The 20,847-nt window shown below is 36.2% G+C and overlaps 1 protein-coding gene across 1 annotated transcript in view; it reads right to left on the minus strand.

Moving 5' to 3' along the window:
- LOC150108459 (haloacid dehalogenase-like hydrolase domain-containing 5) overlaps positions 1-20,847 on the minus strand; it is a 156,080-nt gene that overhangs the window by 69,011 nt on the left and 66,222 nt on the right. The window contains exon 6 of the mRNA XM_090390471.1: positions 12,737-12,911. Coding sequence (XP_090246597.1) covers positions 12,737-12,911 — 175 coding nt within the window. The remainder of the gene's footprint in view (positions 1-12,736; positions 12,912-20,847) is intronic.

A 20,847-nucleotide genomic window follows, 5' to 3' on the forward strand; every position in this document is an offset into this window, starting at 1 on the left:
ACTCTTTTTTTTTTTTCGTGTTGTCATTTTGTTTGCTTTATAAGTGGTTCCTGTCAATACTTTGTGCTATGTTGTCAACGTACAATTTCCTGTCATTTCCTTTGTTTACTGATCTCAGTTTTCTCCCCAAATTTATCATTCTTCAGTAGACCAATAACTCAAAATATTCAATGCACGAATAGCTGGAAGGGGTAAATTAAGGACTAATTAATATGCTCCAGGAAGAGAGAGAGAGAGAGAGAAAGATTATTCCAAAAGATCTGCTAAAAGTGGGTGTGAGATAAGTTCAAGTGAATGTCAATACTTTCTTAGGTTATTACCTGGAAATGGAATAAGGAGGTGAGAAGTCAATTTTTTTTTTTTTTTTTAAATTCCCTATAGCAAGCTTTGTAGTATAACAAACTATTTCTCCTGTTCTTGGGGTGGGGGGTGGGGGGTTACTACAGTAACTATTTACTGTATCATCCCAAATTTGCTTTTACCAATGAAATTAATTTTTTTTTCATGATGTCCCTGAGTATATCAGGATTGGCTTTTCATGATTTGCTGTACTTGATAGCAATTTAATTCTCTGACTTGTTTCTGAATAATAATAAGTCATTTTATCATAATACTGATCTCCTTGAGACTGGAAATTTTTTTTAGCTTTCATTCTATTACTTTTTTTTTATTCTAATTTTAATATTTTATTATTTTATTTGAATGTTGAAATAACATGCTTACTGAGCGCCATTCTTGTACTGAAAGCTCATTTAGTTAGATTGTTAATCCATCAGCCACAGGATTCACTTTTACTTAAAAATGAATTTTGGGAGACACCTGTTACATATTTTAGTTGTAAAGCTTCTATGAACATTCGAAAACAGAGAACATTCGAAAACTATTTCTTTCTTTCTCTCCTTGCTCCCATTATTTAGTTGCTGGTGTTCTCAGAGGCCAGATGAGCATGTGCAATTTTTCAGCTGCATGACAAGTTAGTGATGACTGCCACACTGTCATTAGCAAAAGAAAAACGTACGGTATTGTTTGTCATAAAAAACCAGCGTATTTAACAAATTCTGTGAAATAAAAGTTCACTGAATACTGATTAATTTTGACGGAGTATATTAGAACACAGACTGATAAGTAAATAATTATTTATTGACTCATTGTTGATATTTCGCTGGTATTCTATCCAGCATTTTCAGAGCACAAAAAACAGTTCATCACAGTGCATGAGACAACAGTCTGGTGTAACAATGGGACTAGTTAGGACAATTGTAGCTACAACAGAAAGACTAAACTCCTAGTTAGGCTCCCTCTATGTTAAAAAAAAAAAAACGAGAGAGAGAAAGCAAGTACTAGTTATGTCTTAAGATAACTGTCTCCCAAATCTTAGGCAAATTTATACAGCCATACTTGTTGAGGTTTGGAGTATGTCTCAAGGTTTCTGTTGATTCTAAGAACAATCTCTCTTACTTGTAAAAGCTTCTGTGCAGCACTTTGGTTTTTTTCCAGTTGATCCTGTGTGCAGGGTATCTAAAGCATGGTTTGCTAGACCTGACTTGCCATAGCGATAGTGCCAGACGTATTTTTTATGTTCACTGAGGTGGATGTCCACAGTTCTTCCTGTCTGACCATAGTAAGCTTGATCACATGAACAGGGTACTTCGTAGACTCCTGGATGTGATAACGGACAGATGCTGTCCTTGGGTGAACAGATGAGAGTAGCCAATTTGACATATGGTCTAAATGTGGTGCGTAGCTATGTTTATTGAGCACTCTAGATATCCTTACTAAAACAAAGAGCCAAAAGGCTTCACTTCAGTGATGAAAAATTATTCAAATTAAGTGGATATTGAATCCAACATTATTTCAAAGCCGAATAGAGAAACTACAAGAGTTTGGTGCCAAATATAGAAACTATAAACGTTTCGGCAGATCCAAGTGTAAGCAAACCTTTCATGACAGGGGCAACTCGTAGTAAAGGTGGAGTAAGCTCTGATCACTTCCCTTAGTATTTCCTATAATGTCAAACATATCTCCTAGAGGACATGTATGATGTTATACATTTGGGGGAGGGGGGGGGTCACTACCCAGACCAGTTTTGACCTTTGTTGAGGTCTCGTCAGTGGAAGCCAGATGCAGATGTAAATACTCAGGTTGAAGTGATGCAGAACTTATACTTTACCATACGAGTTGCTAAAAAAGGTGTCACATCACAAAAGGCACCAAGAATTACTAAAATAAAGAACCAAAAGACTTCACTTCGGCGATGCAAAATTATTAAAATTAAGTGGATATTGAATCAAACATTATTTCAAAGCCAAATAGAGAAACTACAAGAGATTAGTTTTGTGCCAAATATAGAAACTATAAAAGTTTCAGATAATGATCAGTGCTTACTCCACCTTTACTACGAGTTTCCCCTGTCATGAAAGGTTTGCTGACGCTTGGATCCGCCGAAATGTTAATAGTTTCTATATTCAGCATGAAACTCTTGTAGTTTCTCTATTCGGCTTGAAATAATGTTGGATTCAATATCCACTTAAACTGAATAATTTTGCATCACCAAAGTGAAGCCTTTTGGCTCTTTATTTCAGTAATTCTTGGTGCCTTTTGTGATGTAACACCATTTATTAGTGTCGTGAAGTTGTTTTCTTCATGTTGTGTTCGAATCCGCCATCTTGTTACAAGTCACCTTCATAAAATAAAACACAACTAATTGTAAATTAATCACTAATCCAAGGGTAGAGAAACTGCGCCACTCTATCCTTAGATAAGTCTATATGAAATAGTAGGATCAATTTAAAGTTAGTTAGCAGTCTTTTCATTCATTCAGGCCGAAGTATTTATTTTCTTTCTGGGATTCCTGCTAGATTCGAATTTTTGTGAACGGTGCAGTAAAAAGAAATTCAGGCAAACACAATAATTAGATTAACAAAATAAAACATTTAATATAAGCTATATAATACATGCATAAATTTTACTTCTAATTTTTAATAGTAGTAACAAGTCAAACATTAAGTCAAGTTAATCACATTAGCACAATCTTCCAAGTCTTCACATGCACTTTCTCAGCTTCTGGATTACAAAGTTTCTACACTTAAATAAATATAATAGAACATTCAATCTAATCAGTTTTCACACATTTCTCAGTCATGCTATAAGTTCAAGGTATCACAGGCACTAATAGCTGAAAAATATCTTTCAAACAATTCTTATCTCCAACTCTCAATCACGAAGAGTTTCCACAGTTAAAGTTAGGTTAAGCATAGCGTAATTAACACACAATTCTTCAAGCAATGAAATAATACGCTATGATAGACCTTACCGGAAATAGTTCCTAGTACATCAATTACGTTGTGAGCAAACCTTTGGAATTTATTTATCTTACTTAATAAAAACACATCTACAAGACTTATCCATGGTTATACTTAAAGCACTATCAAACGCACTTCAGAATTCTAGACTTCAATTACAGGGTACTTCAACTATCGTTGTTACCACTCATAAACTAATTAAACACTGTGAGGTTCTTTTTAGGGCAAATCGGAAATAAGCCACAATTCTAGAATAGCCGGGTTCATTCAGAATTCTTCCTTAAACATCCAGCTTTTTATTTTATCCGATTGTAGTATTAATTTCCTTTTCATTATTACTGCTGATTATACTTTCAGTTAACTATAAAGCTCGTTTCGTCCTTGCTCACTTATAAAAAAATATCCACTCAACTCCTACCCTTAAGAACCTTTTATTTACTTCTACTTCTCTAGTTTATCTCCTTGCTAACTCTTAGTTCCAAAATTCCGTTCCGACTCCCATACTACGTATATATTTTCTCTTCTTATTTAGCCCACGCTCTCCTTCACTTGCGCTCATTTATTTCACGCGTCTCTATGACAACCGATAAACGTAAACATTCTCGCGAATGTTACATTAGGCTATACAACTACATTGAGTTATTACATAACATTAAGCTTTCACAAAACAGGAATAATTAGAATATTTGCTTTTCAATAAATGCGTAGTTAAATTACAAATATAAGTTCTTACAATATTGACATAACAATAAATAAAATAGCTTAATAATATTTAATACAGAACCTCTTTATCATTAACACTTTCTTTTGATTAAATAATTAAAAACTTGATATAATTAAGGCAGTTATATGATATCAATTATAATTTATGTTATTTACATTAAATAATATTTACAAATATCGTTCTTGTGACGGAAAATCATGTTGGATTCTGAATCAAATAACATTTATTCTAATTTCTACATAATCAGAATCCAACATTAGCAACTCGTATGGTAAAGTATAAGTTCTGCATCACTTCAACCTGAGTATTTACATCTGGGTAGTGCTCCCTCTTCCAAATGTATAATATCATACATGTTGGGAAATACTAAGGATAGTGATCAGGGCTTACTCCACCTTTACTAAGAGTTGCCCCTGTCATGAAAAGTTTGCTTATGCTTGGATCCGCCGAAACTTTTATAGTTTCCATATTCGGCACAAAACTCTTGTAGTTTCTCTATTCGGCTTTGAAATAATGTTGGATTCAATATCCACTTAATTTGAATAACTCTAGATATCTTTTCCGATGTGCCTTTAACATATGGGATGGTGACTGTTTTGTTGTAGTTCTCAATGGTGAACAGTGGGGGGGGGGGTATTTCTGGGGAGCATTTAGTATTTTGTCTATCTTATGGGAATTATAGTCATTGGCTAGGAAAGTGTGGCGTAAGTGAGCAAGTTCAGTCGTAACAGCATTGTCATTTGAACAAATTGCTCTCACTCAGCAATAAGTCAATAAATAATTATTTACTTATCAGTCTGTGTTCTAATATATACGGTCAAAATTAATCAACATGTTCAATGAACACAAGCCTTTCTACACGTTTAAAGTCCACTGAAATTACTGCAAATATCAGGTCTCAGGTAAGAAAAATTAAATTTAAAAAAATCTTTTCATTTTCTAAATGTGCATATGGCAAATGGCAATAGTTGTAGTAATGAAACAGAAAACAAACTAAGAAATGTAATTTACAAAGACTATTATAACCAGATTCACAACTGTACATTATTTTTACAACAGATTTGAGAATGCCTAAATTAAAACAATAAATCAAAAAATTACAAATGAATGCTGACATTATTATTATTATTAAAAGACTTCCAGGAAGTCAAGGACTCATTGAGGGAGGCCACATACTACACACACCAGCTATTATACTTATTCTTGAATTCATTCACACTGCTTGCACTCAACATCCATTCTAATCATGCATCACCCTATGAGATAAAAATCTAGCCCTCATCCCCCTTCTTAGTGGCATTCATTCTTAGCTTCCAAGGATACCCCCTACCCTCTCTTGTCCTTTTCCCACCCTCCATACATTGAAAAATTTCATCAATTGAAATCCTGTATGACCGTTTCAGAAGTTTGTAAGTCTCAATCATATCACCCCTCTTTCTCCTATTTGCTAGTGTCTGCAGTCTACAAATTTTCAATCTGTCTTCATAATCAGTATTCCACAATCCTGATATCATTTTTAACACACTCTCTCTCTCTCCACTGTATGTGAATCACAACAGAAACCAGGAGACCAGATCTGCACACAATAGTCCAAGTGAGGTCTTATCAAGGCCTTGTAAATAGGCAAAATGACATCCTTATTTTTACATGCAAACGTTTGTTTCAGCATTGCAATTATCTTTTGAGTAGTATTTGCAATCTTTGCTACCTGGTTCCTGAACTTCAACTTCTTATCTACTAACACTCCTAGCCTCATCAGTTTCTTCTTATATCCCACCAATATAATATGACATTGGATATCTAATCATGCCGAAGTGAATGACTTTACATTTACTAACACTGAACTGACATCCATTTTTCCATGCCAACAATTCCAGCCTGTTCAAATCATTTTGAAAGTACTGCACATCAACAGAATTCCTGATTACCCTACCTATCTTTGCATCATCAGAAAATAGCTGTATGTCGCTTGTCAAATCCTTCCCAATGTCATTAATGTACAGATTGAATAACAGTGGCATAACAGTGGCCCAAGCACTGATCCTTGTGGTACACCAACTTGTTACCTTAAACCTTGGAGACTAAGATCCCCCCTGTATACCACTTTTTGATATCTGTCCATCAGCCATCCTCTTATCCATGCTAATATTCTATAACTCAAACCCATTTTCTCTAATTTATGCAACAGTCTACCATGATGTATTCTGTCAAAAGCCTTAGCAAAATCCAAAAGTATCGTGGTGTATCCATTCCCCTTGTCTAGTTCAACGGTAACATTGTTATAGAATGTGAGCAAGTTGCAAAAACATGACATTCCCTAAGTAAACCCATGCTGCTCATCACAAAGTAGAGATTCACGGTCAACCCATTTCTGAATGCAAGCCGCAACCAATTTTTCCAAAATCTTCACCACCACTCTTGAGATACTAATTGGTCGATAGTTGGATACATCAGTCTTTGCACCCACCCTTGTGCAATGGAATTACCACACATTCTTTCCATTCCTGCGGTATCTTCCCTGTTTTGAGATTCATATTAAATGGTTAGTTCAGCTGAACACCTTTAGCACACATGATGATATCCTATCAGTTCCTATTGCTGAATTCTTATTAAGTTTGTGCAACAGCTCTAATACCTCCTCTTCACTGGATGAAGAAACTCAGGTGCATTTAGAAGAATTATTCTTTCATATTCATTTTTTTTTTACTTGCAGCATATCAATAGAATTCTTGTGGGTTGTCTTTTAGCACACAGAGCCAGTTTCTTTTCATAACCAGACTCTGCTTTTCATACAACAGTTGTGACTATTGTAGCTGCTGCTTATAACTTTCATAACAGACATCATCCTTATGCACATGGTATTCCTTCCACATCATCCTTTTCTTACGAATCTCTTGCTTAATGCTATTATGCATTAGGAGAAGAAGGTGACAGAAAACAAATGAATATGATAGAATGGAAATGTTTAGTTTGGTTACAATTAAAACTAAAGAAAACATTTGGTAAACATGCTGTGAGTATTTACTGGCAGTTTGTTTTTCAGGAAGAAAAATCCTCACACTACAATCAGATGTGTCTGAAAATCTAATGTTCCTCATATCACTAATGGGATTCAAACTAAGATTATTCTAAAGTACTGTGGTTGCATCTGTAAAAATGGCAAATTATGTTTTAACACAAATGTCAAAAGAGGAATTCTAGTTTGAAATTCCAGGAAACATTACTATTATTACGGGCTACTCAGAGAAGTCCTGACTCATCGAGGGGAGGTCCTAAACGTCATGTCAAGAACTATTCAACATTTGCACAGTATCTATCATACTTTGCTTTCAACTCATTTACAATTATGGCACCCACAACAAACTCCTCTGGCAACCTATTCCACTCATTCACTACTCTATACCCCCCCCCCCCCCGAGTTCTAACACCCTTGCTAACTGCACTCTTACTCAGTTTCCATGGATGACCCTTAGTTCTCCCACCAATACACTTGTTCTGAAAAATTTCCTCTGAATTAATCTTGTAAAAACCTCTCAGTAATTTGCATGTCTCAATCATATCATCCATTTTCTGCCTATCAAACAGTTTCTTAAATGTTCAACCTGTTATCGTAAGGTTCATTCCATAGACCTGCTACCATCTTAGTTCGCACACCTCTGGATCCTTTCCACCTCCTCCTGATTGCCAAGAAACCCTGGTACCTTGGCAATCTGCATGCAGTAGTCAAGATGGGATCTTATCAATGCTCAATAAACAGGAACAATAATCTGCTTGTCTCTGCTCGTAAAGTATTCTTCAGTAACCAAGTAATCTGATGAGCTACTTTATACTTTAGCCACTTTTGCTATGTGGCCCCCCTAAACTTTAACTCCCTATCTGCTAACACTCTCAAGTCCTGAGCTTCGTCAATTTCCTGATGTACAGTTCCACCAATGTGGTATACAGCTGGTAATCTTTTCACCTTAAAATGCATAACTTTACACTTCGCCACATTAAACTTACATCCATTCTCCTTTGCCCAGTCTGCCAACCTATCCCAATCATCCTGCAAAATTTTGACATCTGTATTAACTATGGCTCTACCCAAACTTTGCATCATCAGCAACAACTGAACAGTTCCTCTCAGATCCTTTCCAATATCGTTAACGTACAAATTAAATAGTACCACTTCAAGAACAGAACCTTGCAGCAAACCACTAGTCACAGGTCTTCTTTTGGACTCTATTCCTGAATAAACTACTCTCTGATATTTCTCCATCAACTACCTGCCTATCTATCACACCAATCCTCTATCCATTCCCATGTGGTGTAGTTTACTGATTAGAATTCCATGTGGTATCCTGTCAAAGGCCTTTGCAAATTCCAACAGTATTACTATAAACCCATTACCTTTATCCAGCTCAGCTGTCACTGTATTATAAAACATGAGCAAGTTACTGAGGCATGACCTACCCTTCAAAAAACCATGCTGTCTCCATACTGCATACTTTTTCCACTTATCCATTCCTGCATTTTGCTCTTGGCCAACAACTCCTGATATGATGATCAGTCAGTAATTTGCTACATCAGTCTTGGAACCTCTTTTATGCAATGGAACTATTTTTCTATCTATTCACCCTCTCAGGACTAATCCCGAGCTGAGACTTAAATTAAACAATATGGTCAAGGGTACTGACAATTTCCTTGCTGCTTCACGTAAGACATGAGCTGGTATACCCATCCAATCCCACAGCTGTATTCACATTAAGGTTCTGTAATATGCTATGCACTTCTATTTCATTTACTTCATTTCCTATATAAGCCTTTGCCTCTCTTGTTCCTGCATTATCACCACCTGAATGATATACTCTTGCAAAATGCTCACTTAGTAATTCTACTATTTTGACTAATTCAGTTACTTCTCTACCATCGGCAGTCATTAAAATCATTTTACCATAAACATGCTTTCTTTTACTTGCAGCATATCAGAAGAAGTGATTGGTATCATGTTTAGCCTGCATTGCAATCTTCCTTTAATACTCTGCTTTTCCCTTTCTTTCCATACTAGTTACCCTTCTGGTCTGTGACTTGTACTGTTCAATGTACCTGCTGGTCACCTTTCTCCTTAAATCCCCCTCCACAATTGTCTTTTTTTTGCAGTTCCAGCTTAATGATGATATTCATCCATTTAACTCTCACTTGATTTACTCTCCTAACTCTAGGTATGCAGTGTCTGCCATTACTTTACCACTTCCCATGAACTATCAATATTCAGCCCTTACTGTTTTACAGGCCATGGCACTGATCCAAGCAATCTCCTAAGCTTGTCATATTTACCAGCCCTGTAATTTCACATATATATCCCTTCTTAACTGAAAATTTCCACACATTTAGTCACCTATCAGGTCAAGACCATATGATCACTCTCATCAATTGGTGGCAACGTGGACATATTTGTTATAGACAAATTCTTAGATGCAATTACTAGATCAAGCACTCTCAAACTCCTAGTATATTCCATCAACATGCAGTGTCAGGTAATTATCCCTTAGTAAGTAACTGCATAAATTCCATTTCCTTCCTCCCATGTGTCCACTCCTCTTCCAATCTATGTTCCAATAGTTGAAATCCCCTATAATAATTACCTGTTCTCCACTCATTGAGTCTATCTGCTGATGCATACTATCCCCATCTTTTCCATCCCCTGGTCTCCAGCAGCATCCAACTGTATATTTTGTTCTGCTGGCCTCTACCTCACACCAGATAGCCTTGAATGTGATATTTTCACTGGCTTGCAGTTGAAATTCTACTCTATTTAGTTGCAGTTCATCAGTTATCATCAATGACATTCCTGCCCCATTCTTTTCTCTCTCCTCCTTAAACACCCTTCACATTCTAGCCCACTAACTATATCATCTTCTGTCATCCATGTCTCACTAATGCCAATAACCTTTGGCCATGATGAACTAACAAATACAAAAAATTTCTCCTGCTTGTTCCAAATGCTCCTGGCATTAGTGTACATAAAGTGCAAAAGTCCCTTAGGCCCACTGCTATCCTGACGCTTTATGCTAACTATCTTATTCTGGTTTGTTACCAGTAGTATACACATTCTTACACTCAACTGCCTCACTGATGTCTGCATATCCACTCCACAGCTCTTACCCCCCCCCCCTTAAAAACTCTAGTTTCTTTCCCTGATTTTGAACATCCACCACTTCACTTCACTCAACAATACTTTTCCAGTTTCTGCCATTCAGATGCAAACCATCCTTCTTGTATAAGTCCTTTCACCTGTCAAACTCACAGCACACATCCACAAACTCCACACCACTCCTCCTGCATAACTTAAGCATAGAGTCATTTGCTATTATGGCCCTCCTTCTCAGCAGTACACTCTGTTACCACAGCAACAGACTCACTATCTTAACTCTCTCACTCTTTTCTTTTGCTACTTCCAGTAATTCTTTCATGTCCATTCTCATGCCATACTTTTCTCCTTTCAAATCATTCGTTCCAGCCAATAAAATTATCTCTTTCACTTTACCCTTTTGTGATCTAATAACCTCACTAACATCATTAATTTTCACACCTGGAAAGCACGATTTTGTCAATCTCATTAATCACACCTCTTATGATTGAATCGCCATACAAGACTCGCTCCTTGAATTTTCCTTCTCTCTTGGTCAAGCCCTCATTTCTCTTATCTCACACATCTTTCTTTCTGTTATCAGCTGACCCACTAGCCAGACATTTCTGCATTTGTTCCAGGTGAAGCTTGATGCTGTGTAGCATTCTGTGTAACAAAACTATTTCACTCATTACAGCCAACTCTTCATTCTTTACATCAGTCATACTATTCTTTCAATTTACGCTTTTACTCTCTCTCTATCAATTGTGTCACATTTAATCTCTCTTTCAATCCTATCTGCCATTACATCACACACATTTTCAAGCGTATTCTGAGTTCCATCCACTACTTCAATCTTGCGGCCTGAGCATGCTTTTGACCTCTCATAGCTTTTTTGGCACACTTTTGACCTCTCATTGCATTTTTGGCACACTTTCCCACCCCTATCACTTTCAAACTAAATTCCATATGCTTTCCATAATGCATACATTTTGCAGATGTTGCACTCCACAAAGTCCCTCTGGTTAAATTCTTTAAACAATGATGCCTTGGATGCCATTGTTCTGCATCATATCAGTGCCATGTGGTAAGCTACATAACTTACTGTGCGAAAGCTAAATTACAGTATTTAAAACAAAACTTTAACTTAAAAGTAATTACCTCCACAATATAATCTAATTCTAACACAATTCTTTAACTGAGAATGCTATTTTTTTAAAACTACTTAAAAAACAACTTAGCTCTACAAACACAGCAGTATTACCATATGCTACCTGGTGAATCATTGATTGATGATGATGATTGAAAACATACAAACAATTCTCACCTTTGAGATGGAAAAGGGCTAAGAGTGAGCAGATGTAAACCAATAGTTGAATTTGAGGGGAAAATAAACTGTAGTTTTAATGATTACAGATGGAAATGGACAGAGCACACATATTTATTTTTTGCGACTGATAAATTTCTCTGAATTGGACTTGATTGTTGAAATAGTTTGGAATGTCTTGATGTGAAAGGCTCTAAAAATTCTCCTTAGGTGTGTGTATGTGTGAAAGAGAGAGAGAGAGTATAAAGTAGCTGTTTTAAAGCTGTATATTCAAAAATGGAAGAAACATCAGGAATGTCTTCACAATGCTTATTATAGCATAGAAAGATATCACACTGGACAGCTCATAATAATACTTGCTGCAATAAGTAATGTGGTAGTATCAAATTAGACAAGCTCTATCTATCAGCTGATGATATCTAATAAATGCAACACAGTGGCATAGCTAGAGCTGTTGCTTCCCGGGGTGCTCCCTGAGTTTGCTGCCCCTCTCAATACACACCAAAAATACTGCAAAAAGTCAAAACGACATATAGGGAAATAAATTAAAACACTATGTTTATTTTTGAAGTAAAACTTTAATTTCAACATTCTAAAATGTTATTTTTCTTGCTTTTCTGTTAGCAAAATCGTCGATGACATTGGTGAAGTCTATTTCATAGTAATGTACATAATTCTTAATCAAATTTTATTTAGAAAAACTCCTCTCACAACTAGCAGCACTTACAGCAATTGTGAGGAAAATTCACAGCAGTATTACAATATTTGAAACTGAGTTCTTGAGATTATTTTAGAATTAACTGCAAAAGTTCAAAATGCTGCCCGGGGTGAACCGCCCCTAGCTACGCCACTGATGCAACACCACTCCTTGAGCTCCAATACATTTGTTCATCCCATAGGTAATCTCTTTTAGTGTACTTCACAGTAAAAGTTTATTCCTATGGATGGGTAACCAGCTATAGTCATTAAGTTAACATCTCTATCACACCGTGGTGTGTATGTATGAAATGGGATTCAGAGGATCTGGTTCTTAATGTGACAACTGCAGTACAATTTAACTTGACTTTACCCAACTAGCATCAGTAAAACTCAGGGAGAATGTCAACTGAGCTAAATCAGTGTTTTATCAGTTCCCAGTATACACCCAGACAAGTATCATAAAAGAAATGTCCACATCTTTTCAGGTTCATTCTGACTAACCTACACTTAACATTAATGAAGATAAAGTTACAGATGATATTTACGAGTAATATAATTTGTAATATAACTTTTACCTGGGGAGACATGCTTCTGCCATCCATTGTAGATCCATATTACAAGCAAGAACAGGTAAATGAGGATAAGGGACTGATGGAAGCGCTTCACAAGGAAGTCCATTAGTCATAAGTATGTCATTGATGAGTTGCAAGCTAGTTTCCCATCTGACTGGCTCTCCAAACAACACTACAGCTAATTGAAAGATGAAACAATAAGAATCACATTAGTCTTAAAAGTTTTGCCTTTTTTTGATTATATTCAGTATGTGCATAATCATATTTCTCTGCCAGTCTAGTTGGTTGAGTAGTTAGCATATCCACTCTGCAACCAGAGTATGGATTCATATCCCACCAAGGGCATGGGTATTTATGAAAATGTTCTATATTTAGTCTCTAGAGGAAAGTTTCTGGATTATGTAAAAAAATAAATATGGCCACTCTCTAAATTACAAGCATCTGAAGTTAGGACCAAAATTTCACTAACAAAATTTAAATTTAAATTATCAAAAAATGCAATGAAAATTTCATTTTGAACTACACTTCAAATTGTATGCACACAAAGGGCTGATTATCAAAACATCTATTATTTCTTTTGGGTCATGATTATGGCATGTAACTGACTGTTAAGTTTATTTGTGTCTGTATTTTTTTATTTTTTGGTGAGAGCTGGAAAAAGAATAAGCAAACATCTTGCCTTCTAAACAGAAAACCAATAGTTTTATGTTGAACTGATATGGATAATAAAAGAAAAAGAATACATATAATAAATGTAATAATAAAAGGAAAAGAAAAGCCACTGATATGGAACAAAAGCCAGCCATAGGGAAACAACTATCAATCTTCAAATAGTGATTTCTTTAGCACACAGTTTTAATCTGTTGAGATCTCTGGTAGCATATGTTCAACCTCATTTTGCATTTTCAAATTATGGCTATGTGTTCAGAACAAATCCTATTCATAAGTCAAAGAGTGATTATATAAATATTAAAAAATAAATTTAAAAAAATCTCTCAGCATATCTTTGGCACTAAAATATCATGGGCAGGTGAACTTTTTGGAAATCAAATTTGTGGTGGTGAGTCACATAAAAAAAAAGTATAGCATCCTTTTTACAACTTTACATCCTAGGGAATTTTTTAGCTATGTGGCCAGTAAGAGGAGAAATGATTGTGAAAGAATGACATTGTGGGATAAAAATGGGAACAGAGTGACTAATGCAGAGGACATAGTAGAGTTGTTCAATAAACATTTCATTGGACTATTTCATCCTGGAGAAGTAAATTTTAATACTAGAGGGATAGGGCAGGTTCGAGGTTTAGAGGTGCAAGAGGAGAGTGTGTTCCAAATACTGAGTACGCTAGATGTTAGTAAAGATGTGGGACTAGATGGTATTTCACCATGGGTTTTGAGAGAATACTAAAAAACTGACAGCTCTGTTGACCTGGCTTTTCAATGAAAGTCTGGCTATGGGAAAGGTACCCAAGGAATGGAAGGAAGGAAAGATAGTGACATTGCATAAGGGCAGTAGCAAACTGGAAGTGTCTAATTATAGGCCAGTTTATGTTTCATCAGTAGTTGTTAAGATCTTGGAGAAATTAGTGAGGGACCATATACAGTACTGGGCAGATGAGGGTAATGTTATCTGTGAGAGTCAACATGGATTTGTTAAGGGGCACTCTTGCTTTAGTAATACAATTGCCATTTATAATAAAGTGACAAGAGCAGTTGATGAGAGAAAGGCATATACTGCCATTTTTTTTGGATTTTGCAAAAGCATTTGACAGGGTGCCACATGATAAGCTGATATTTAAGTAGCAGCACATGGGTTTAGATGTCAGGCTAGTCAACTGGATTCAGGATTGGCTGTCTGATAGGTATCAGAGAGTTGTGTATGGTGGGACAATATCAAGAAGACAGAATGTTACAAGTGGGGGTCCCACAGGGCTTAGTGTTGGGGCCTGCATTGTTTAACCTTTATATCAATGACATTATCAATGGATTGCAGATGATGTGATGCTGGGAAGTGTTATTAGTAATAGTGCAGATGTGGCAGCCCTACAAGAGGATTTGAATAAACTAAACACATGGGCAAATGAAAGGGGTATTGGTTTAATGCAGCAAAATGTAAAGTCTTGAAGTTTGGGATACATTGATGGGAGGCTGCATACTCAATTGGAGGTGCTGTATTGGAGGAAGTAGGAGAGACAATAGATCTGGGGGTGATGACTGATAGAAATCTGAAATTCAGGAAACATATTGCAAAGGTGGTGAAAGTAACCCAGAGGATTGCTGCAATACTGAGAATGCCGCTGACCTGCAGAGATAAAAGAGTTATCGTTCCATTGTATAAGACCCTGATCGAACCACAGAATATTGTTCTCAAATTTGGTCCCAAGGATTTGAAGGAGATAAATTAACTGTGGAAAGGATACAGAAACAGATAACAAAGATGGTTTCAGGACAGTACAATGTTAGTTATGAGGATCGGTTGAGGGAATGTGGACTGCAGAGTTTGGTAGATAGAAGGAGAGATGATATGACAGACTTTTAAACTGTTGAGCTAGGTGGAACAGCAGGAAGGAGCGATAACAAGGGACCATCCCTGGAAGGTATGAAAGGAAGATGTGAGCAAGAGGGTGAGGAGCAGTTTCTTGCATGGAGTATGGTTGAACTGTGGAATGTAATGCCTGATAGAGTGGTGAGAGCAAGAACAATCAATGAGTTCAAGGAGTGGTATGATAGACTGTGTTTCCTGGGAAGGATCTCCCACAATGAGTCTTTTGATTCCATGGATGCCTGAATAATAACAACAACAACATATACATTGAAACCAAGAAGAAAATGAGATTTCAACTCTTAAATAAATGGCAATAAGAAGTCAGACTCATTGCAAGAGATCTCATTCAGTTTAAAACATGTATATCAAAACTTCTACAGATGGCTTCTTGTTTTTTCATTCTCCTTTTCCTATGTAATAGGAAGGGAAAATGAATGAATTGGTGGAGTACAGTAAACCCTCGATTTAACGGACTTTGGATTTAATGGATAAAATTTCCGGTCCGTATGTCACATGTGAAAATTAACACCCTGTTAATTTTAAAATGCTTTTAACCAAGATTTGCATATATTTAAATTAAGGGGTATTGGTTTAATGTTTTTGTTATTAATTTCCTGTTATTTTTGACAAATTTTGGTAAATAGGCCATCATATGTTGGAAAAACACTGTAGTATTTAGCTGATATAAATGAGTCACCGCTCATAAAACATGTTTGCAGAATGATTAGCACGTGATCACACCAATCACACTATAATTGGTTCTTTTGTCATGTGGCGTGAATTTCTGCAGCAGTTTTAACATGTGCCAGCCCAGTAGTATGCATTTGTTTACTTGTGGTGAATGGTTTATGTACGTACGCTTTTATAGACTTATTCAATATAAATTTAAAATTAGATATGTACGAATGGTAAAACACATCATTATAACCCTAACCTTAAAATATGGACAAATGGAATAGATACAGTACTTAATTTTAATTACATAAAAGTTTCTACGTAAGTAAAAACATGTAAATTAGCTAATTTGTCATTTTTTTAACATATGCATTCAGAAAATCTATTTTATTATATAACGGACTTTCAGATTTAACAGACACCCCCTCCCCCCTTGCCCGAATTAGTCTGTTATTTAGAGGTTTTACTGTACTGCTAATGATAAGTGATGACTTATGTCCTCTGACAGGAGAGGATTTGGATGGCAATGGCAATAATCTATTATATACAGGGTGTTCGGGATAAATTTGACAGTTTCGTAAGGAAAAAGAAAATCTTCTTTGTATCTATTAAATTTAATGAATTGACAAAAAACATTACAGGCAGAGTTAATTACAATACTATCAACAAGATTTACTCAAAATAACCACCATTAGCATCGATCACAGCTTCAATTCTGCTTCGGAACCTCGAACAAGCTGATGCTACAGTCTCCCTGGGAAGGGCCGCAAAAACTGTTTTAATTTTATCCATTAACTGGGCTTTTGTATTACTGGAAGTGCGATTGGTGTCTTTTTCAACTGCGCCCCATACAAAATAATCCATGGGGTTAAGGTCTGGGGAGTTTGGAGGCCAAACATTTGGACTGGTGAAGTCGTAGAAATTTTCAGACAACCATTTTTGACTTTTCCCAGAGGTGTGGCAAGGGGCCGAATCCTGCTGCCATACATATGGCCTACCATTGGCTACCCTTGTTATCCAGGGCTTGACTACAGTTAGCAACTCCACGAACAAAGCCCGAATTCCAATGCCAGGGTTCTTCAACACCTGTTCCTGCAGATTTGCGAGGAATTCTGCTGTACGAACGCAATCAGATCGTCTGCTAGGGATCTTTCTTCTTGCTACATCCTCGTAGTCACCATTGCAAGTCTCTAGTTCATGCCTGATTGTTTTTACTGTATTCAGGGAACATTGGGCAGCAGTCGTAATATCCTTATTTTGATGGCGGGCACGAATCATCATGATACAAGTTATTCTCTTCCATGATTCAGGTGGGTTCCAGCTATCCATCCTTTCTGACATCTTGTATATGAATGAAGAAGGGTCCAAACTTTTAAATGAAGAGAAGTGCGTGTTAATACATGTAACTTACGGAAAAATATAATTAATTATAAATATGTCAAATTTATCCCGAACACCCTGTATATAAATAATGGATTATTTCTGCATTAATAATATGATTATATTTGCAAAAGCAGGCATGAATTAATCATGCCAACTTTTGCGCATATTTGTTTATACACTCCACTATATAGGATATGATAATTGTTTCTGTTTATCTATTTATTTTTTTGTAAGAAGAATTGTGATATGTTTTCATTTAAAGTTTTATCTTATTCCTCTTATTTATGTGATATGTTTTTAATGTTTTGCGTGACATTTTTGAACATCTTTCTTTCATAATAGTGTAATGAAAGAATATCAGGAGTACAATGAAAATTAAATAAAGCAAATTTGACACTTGGAGATTATGTCCCTGCTAGTCATAATTTTATTCCTCTTTCATGTGTTAAAGCTTATGTAAGAGAAACAGCATAGAGAAAGGATTAATTAAATAATTACCATGTTAGAGGCTTAATGGAATGAAACAGAACTGAGAAAGGATTAATTAATCAAATAGCATTTTTAATCCTGCCTAAGTGCTGTTTCACTCTATTAAGTCTTTAACATAAGTTTATGCCCCTTCCTAGTCATAATTTTAGGTGGAGGTTAAAATCTCTTTCTAAAATTATGACTTTTACAAACAGTTACCATCATATGCATTTGTTTTTAATTAATCATATAGTGCTGTCATAGTAACCTGAACACTCCTTGGAAGTATATATCAGGAAATTTGATGATGACAAACAGTAACAAGAAATATGTGAAAAAATAAATAACAGAATATAATTATAGGTGGAGATCTTAATTCCAGAATAGGAATGGAAAAAATTAATAACACAGAAAATTTTTTAATAAATTTAGTTTAATTCTTTATCCAAGTGTGAGCAAACAAAGTTTGTACCTGAAAGTATCTTCAGGACTGGGGTAAGGTGGTACAACACCGGGAAACTCATTGCAAAGGTGGAGCAAGCTAACATCACTCCTATCTCAGTATCTCCCATAATGCAAAACACATCTCCTTGCGGATATGTATAATGTTATGCATTAAGGGAAGGGCCACTACCCAGACTAGTTTCGACCTTTATTGAGGTCTCTTCAGTGGGAGCCAGGCCCAAGTGGAGATACCAAGAAGAAGCATTAGCAAGATCATCTCTGCCTATAGGAGTTGCCAAACTGTGTGCCACCTTTTATTAACTTACTCTGGATTTCCAGAAAGATGTTGAAAGTTTATTTTTCACTTGGTTAGACTATAATAAATTTAGTTTAATCCTTTATCCAAGTGTGAGCAAACAAAGTTTGCTCCTGGAAGTATCTTCAGGACTGGGGTAAGGTGGTACAACACCGAGCAACTCGTTGCAAAGGTGGAGCAAGCTAATGTTTCTGTCTGGTATCTCCACTTGGGCCTGGCTCACACTCACACCCTCCTTATGCAGCTTCCTTTCTTTTAACGTTCATTTTAGAAATTATGGACTCAACCGTGTTATAAATAACTCTTTTAATTTCCCGACGTTTCAATCTTCATATTAAGATCATCATCTGGAGCATATACACATATACAGGACAAGTTAAGTTGCATTACATACAGTAAGCTAGAGAAACAATGATTTGATCACAGGTTATTCTACTGGCATGACCTCTAGTGAAAAAAAAAAAAATTACAATTAATTATTTAGAAACTACATCAAGCTAAATTCTATTTATGATAACATGAGCAAACATTCTTTCTTATAGATAGTTTTCTTTGAGTAACAATGAGATCTTATTTTTAGCATTACAATTGCTATTTTTGATTTAGGATCCTGGATTATCTACAGTTCTGTTTATAGTTACTCTTAGAGAGGAAGGTTCCATGGGTCGAATATGTGCTTCCATATGTTTGGGATTTTTAGACCATCATTACTGTTCAGGTTGGAGTGGTTGATAATAATCTCACAGGCTTCCTGAAATTTGCATTCATACCATGTTTTGGTGTGATGTAAACAACTGGTGCTTTTCCAGTCAATTCTGTGTAAGGTGTTCAAGGGCTGGCCTTTCTGATCATACCCTATAGTTATTATATTTAATGTGTCATTTATGTTCTTTTTGTCTGATAGGAATTGTACATCCTGTTTCTCCTATGTATGGTATGTTCCAGGTGCAATAAATATGGTACAATCTAGGGTGGGCCAGCGGAGGGAGTAGGTCTTTGGATGAGTTGAGTAAACTTTTTAATTTTGCCCTGTTTACAAACAAATTTAACAAAGCCCTGTTTCTCAGAGTATTAATGACACCTATTTTTTGTGTTGGGTGGTGGTAGGAGTTTGTGTGTATATATTGGCCAGTATGTATCGGGTTCAGGTAAATAGTGAAGGAAAGATTGCCAGAAAGAAGCCGTGTGACAAGTGTATCTAGAAATGGAAGTGTGTTCTGTTTTTCAATCTCAATTGTGAACTGTATGCCTTTGTGTTGTTTGCTTAGGTGGCTAAGGAAAGGGTCCAGTGTCTGGCGGTCATGGGATCAGATTACGAAAACATCGTCAATGTATCTAAGCCAGACTTTGGGCTTTAAAGGAGAGGAATCTAAAGCATGCAGCTCAAAATGTTCCATATAAAAGTTAGCAATAGGGGGATAATGGTGAGCCTATGGCCTGTGCCATCTTTTTGTAGGTAGAAAGCATTTTGCCATACAAATTTTGCCCAGTGTATCCAATTCTAAAATGAAAGTTATACCACTCTGTGGATGACCTCTGTTTCTCACCTGATCCCTCACTATTTTCTGTAGAACCTCTCCAGCATTGCTCCTATAACAACCCCTTAATAAGTTGTAGGTCTCTATCATATCTCCCCTCCTCCTCCTGTTTGCCAGACTCTGCCAGTTGCATCTTCTCAACCTTTCCTCATACTTGACATTCCAGAGGTTAGAAACTACCTTAGTCAGTCGCCTCTGGACCCTCTCCAACATCTCTACATCCTTTTGAAAACCAGGTGACCAAATCTGGGGACAATAGTCCTGCATATGCGGCCTATTCAAAGCCTTATACAATGGAACAAGAATCTTACTACTTCTAAAAGTCAGTGTCTACTGTATCATTCCCAGAAGCCTATGTGTTATCTTCACATTTTTGGCTATGTGTCCCATAAATTTCAGATCATTATCCACTACCACCCCCAGATCTCTTATTTCCTCCACCTCCGACAACATATCCTCACCAAGCATAAATTCTGCATCCCATTTTTTTTTTCTAAATTTTAAAACTTTACATTTTGCAAATTGAATTCACATCCCCATTCCTGCACCCAATCACTCAATTTATTCAAGTCTTCTTGTAAGGCCACAACATCTTCTCTACTCTTCATGGTTCATCCCAACTTTGCATCATCTGCAAACAACTGATTATCTCCATCCAAATCTTCACCAATATCATTAATATACAAGTTAAACAGCAACGGCCCTAAAACAGACCCATGTGGAACACCATGAGTAACTTTCCTTTTCC

The sequence above is a fragment of the Typopeltis vanoorti genome, chromosome 3 (genome assembly GCF_054136105.1).
Source record: "Typopeltis vanoorti isolate ZY-2024b chromosome 3, IOZ_Tvanoo_1.0, whole genome shotgun sequence".
Classification (NCBI taxonomy): domain Eukaryota; kingdom Metazoa; phylum Arthropoda; class Arachnida; order Uropygi; family Thelyphonidae; genus Typopeltis; species Typopeltis vanoorti.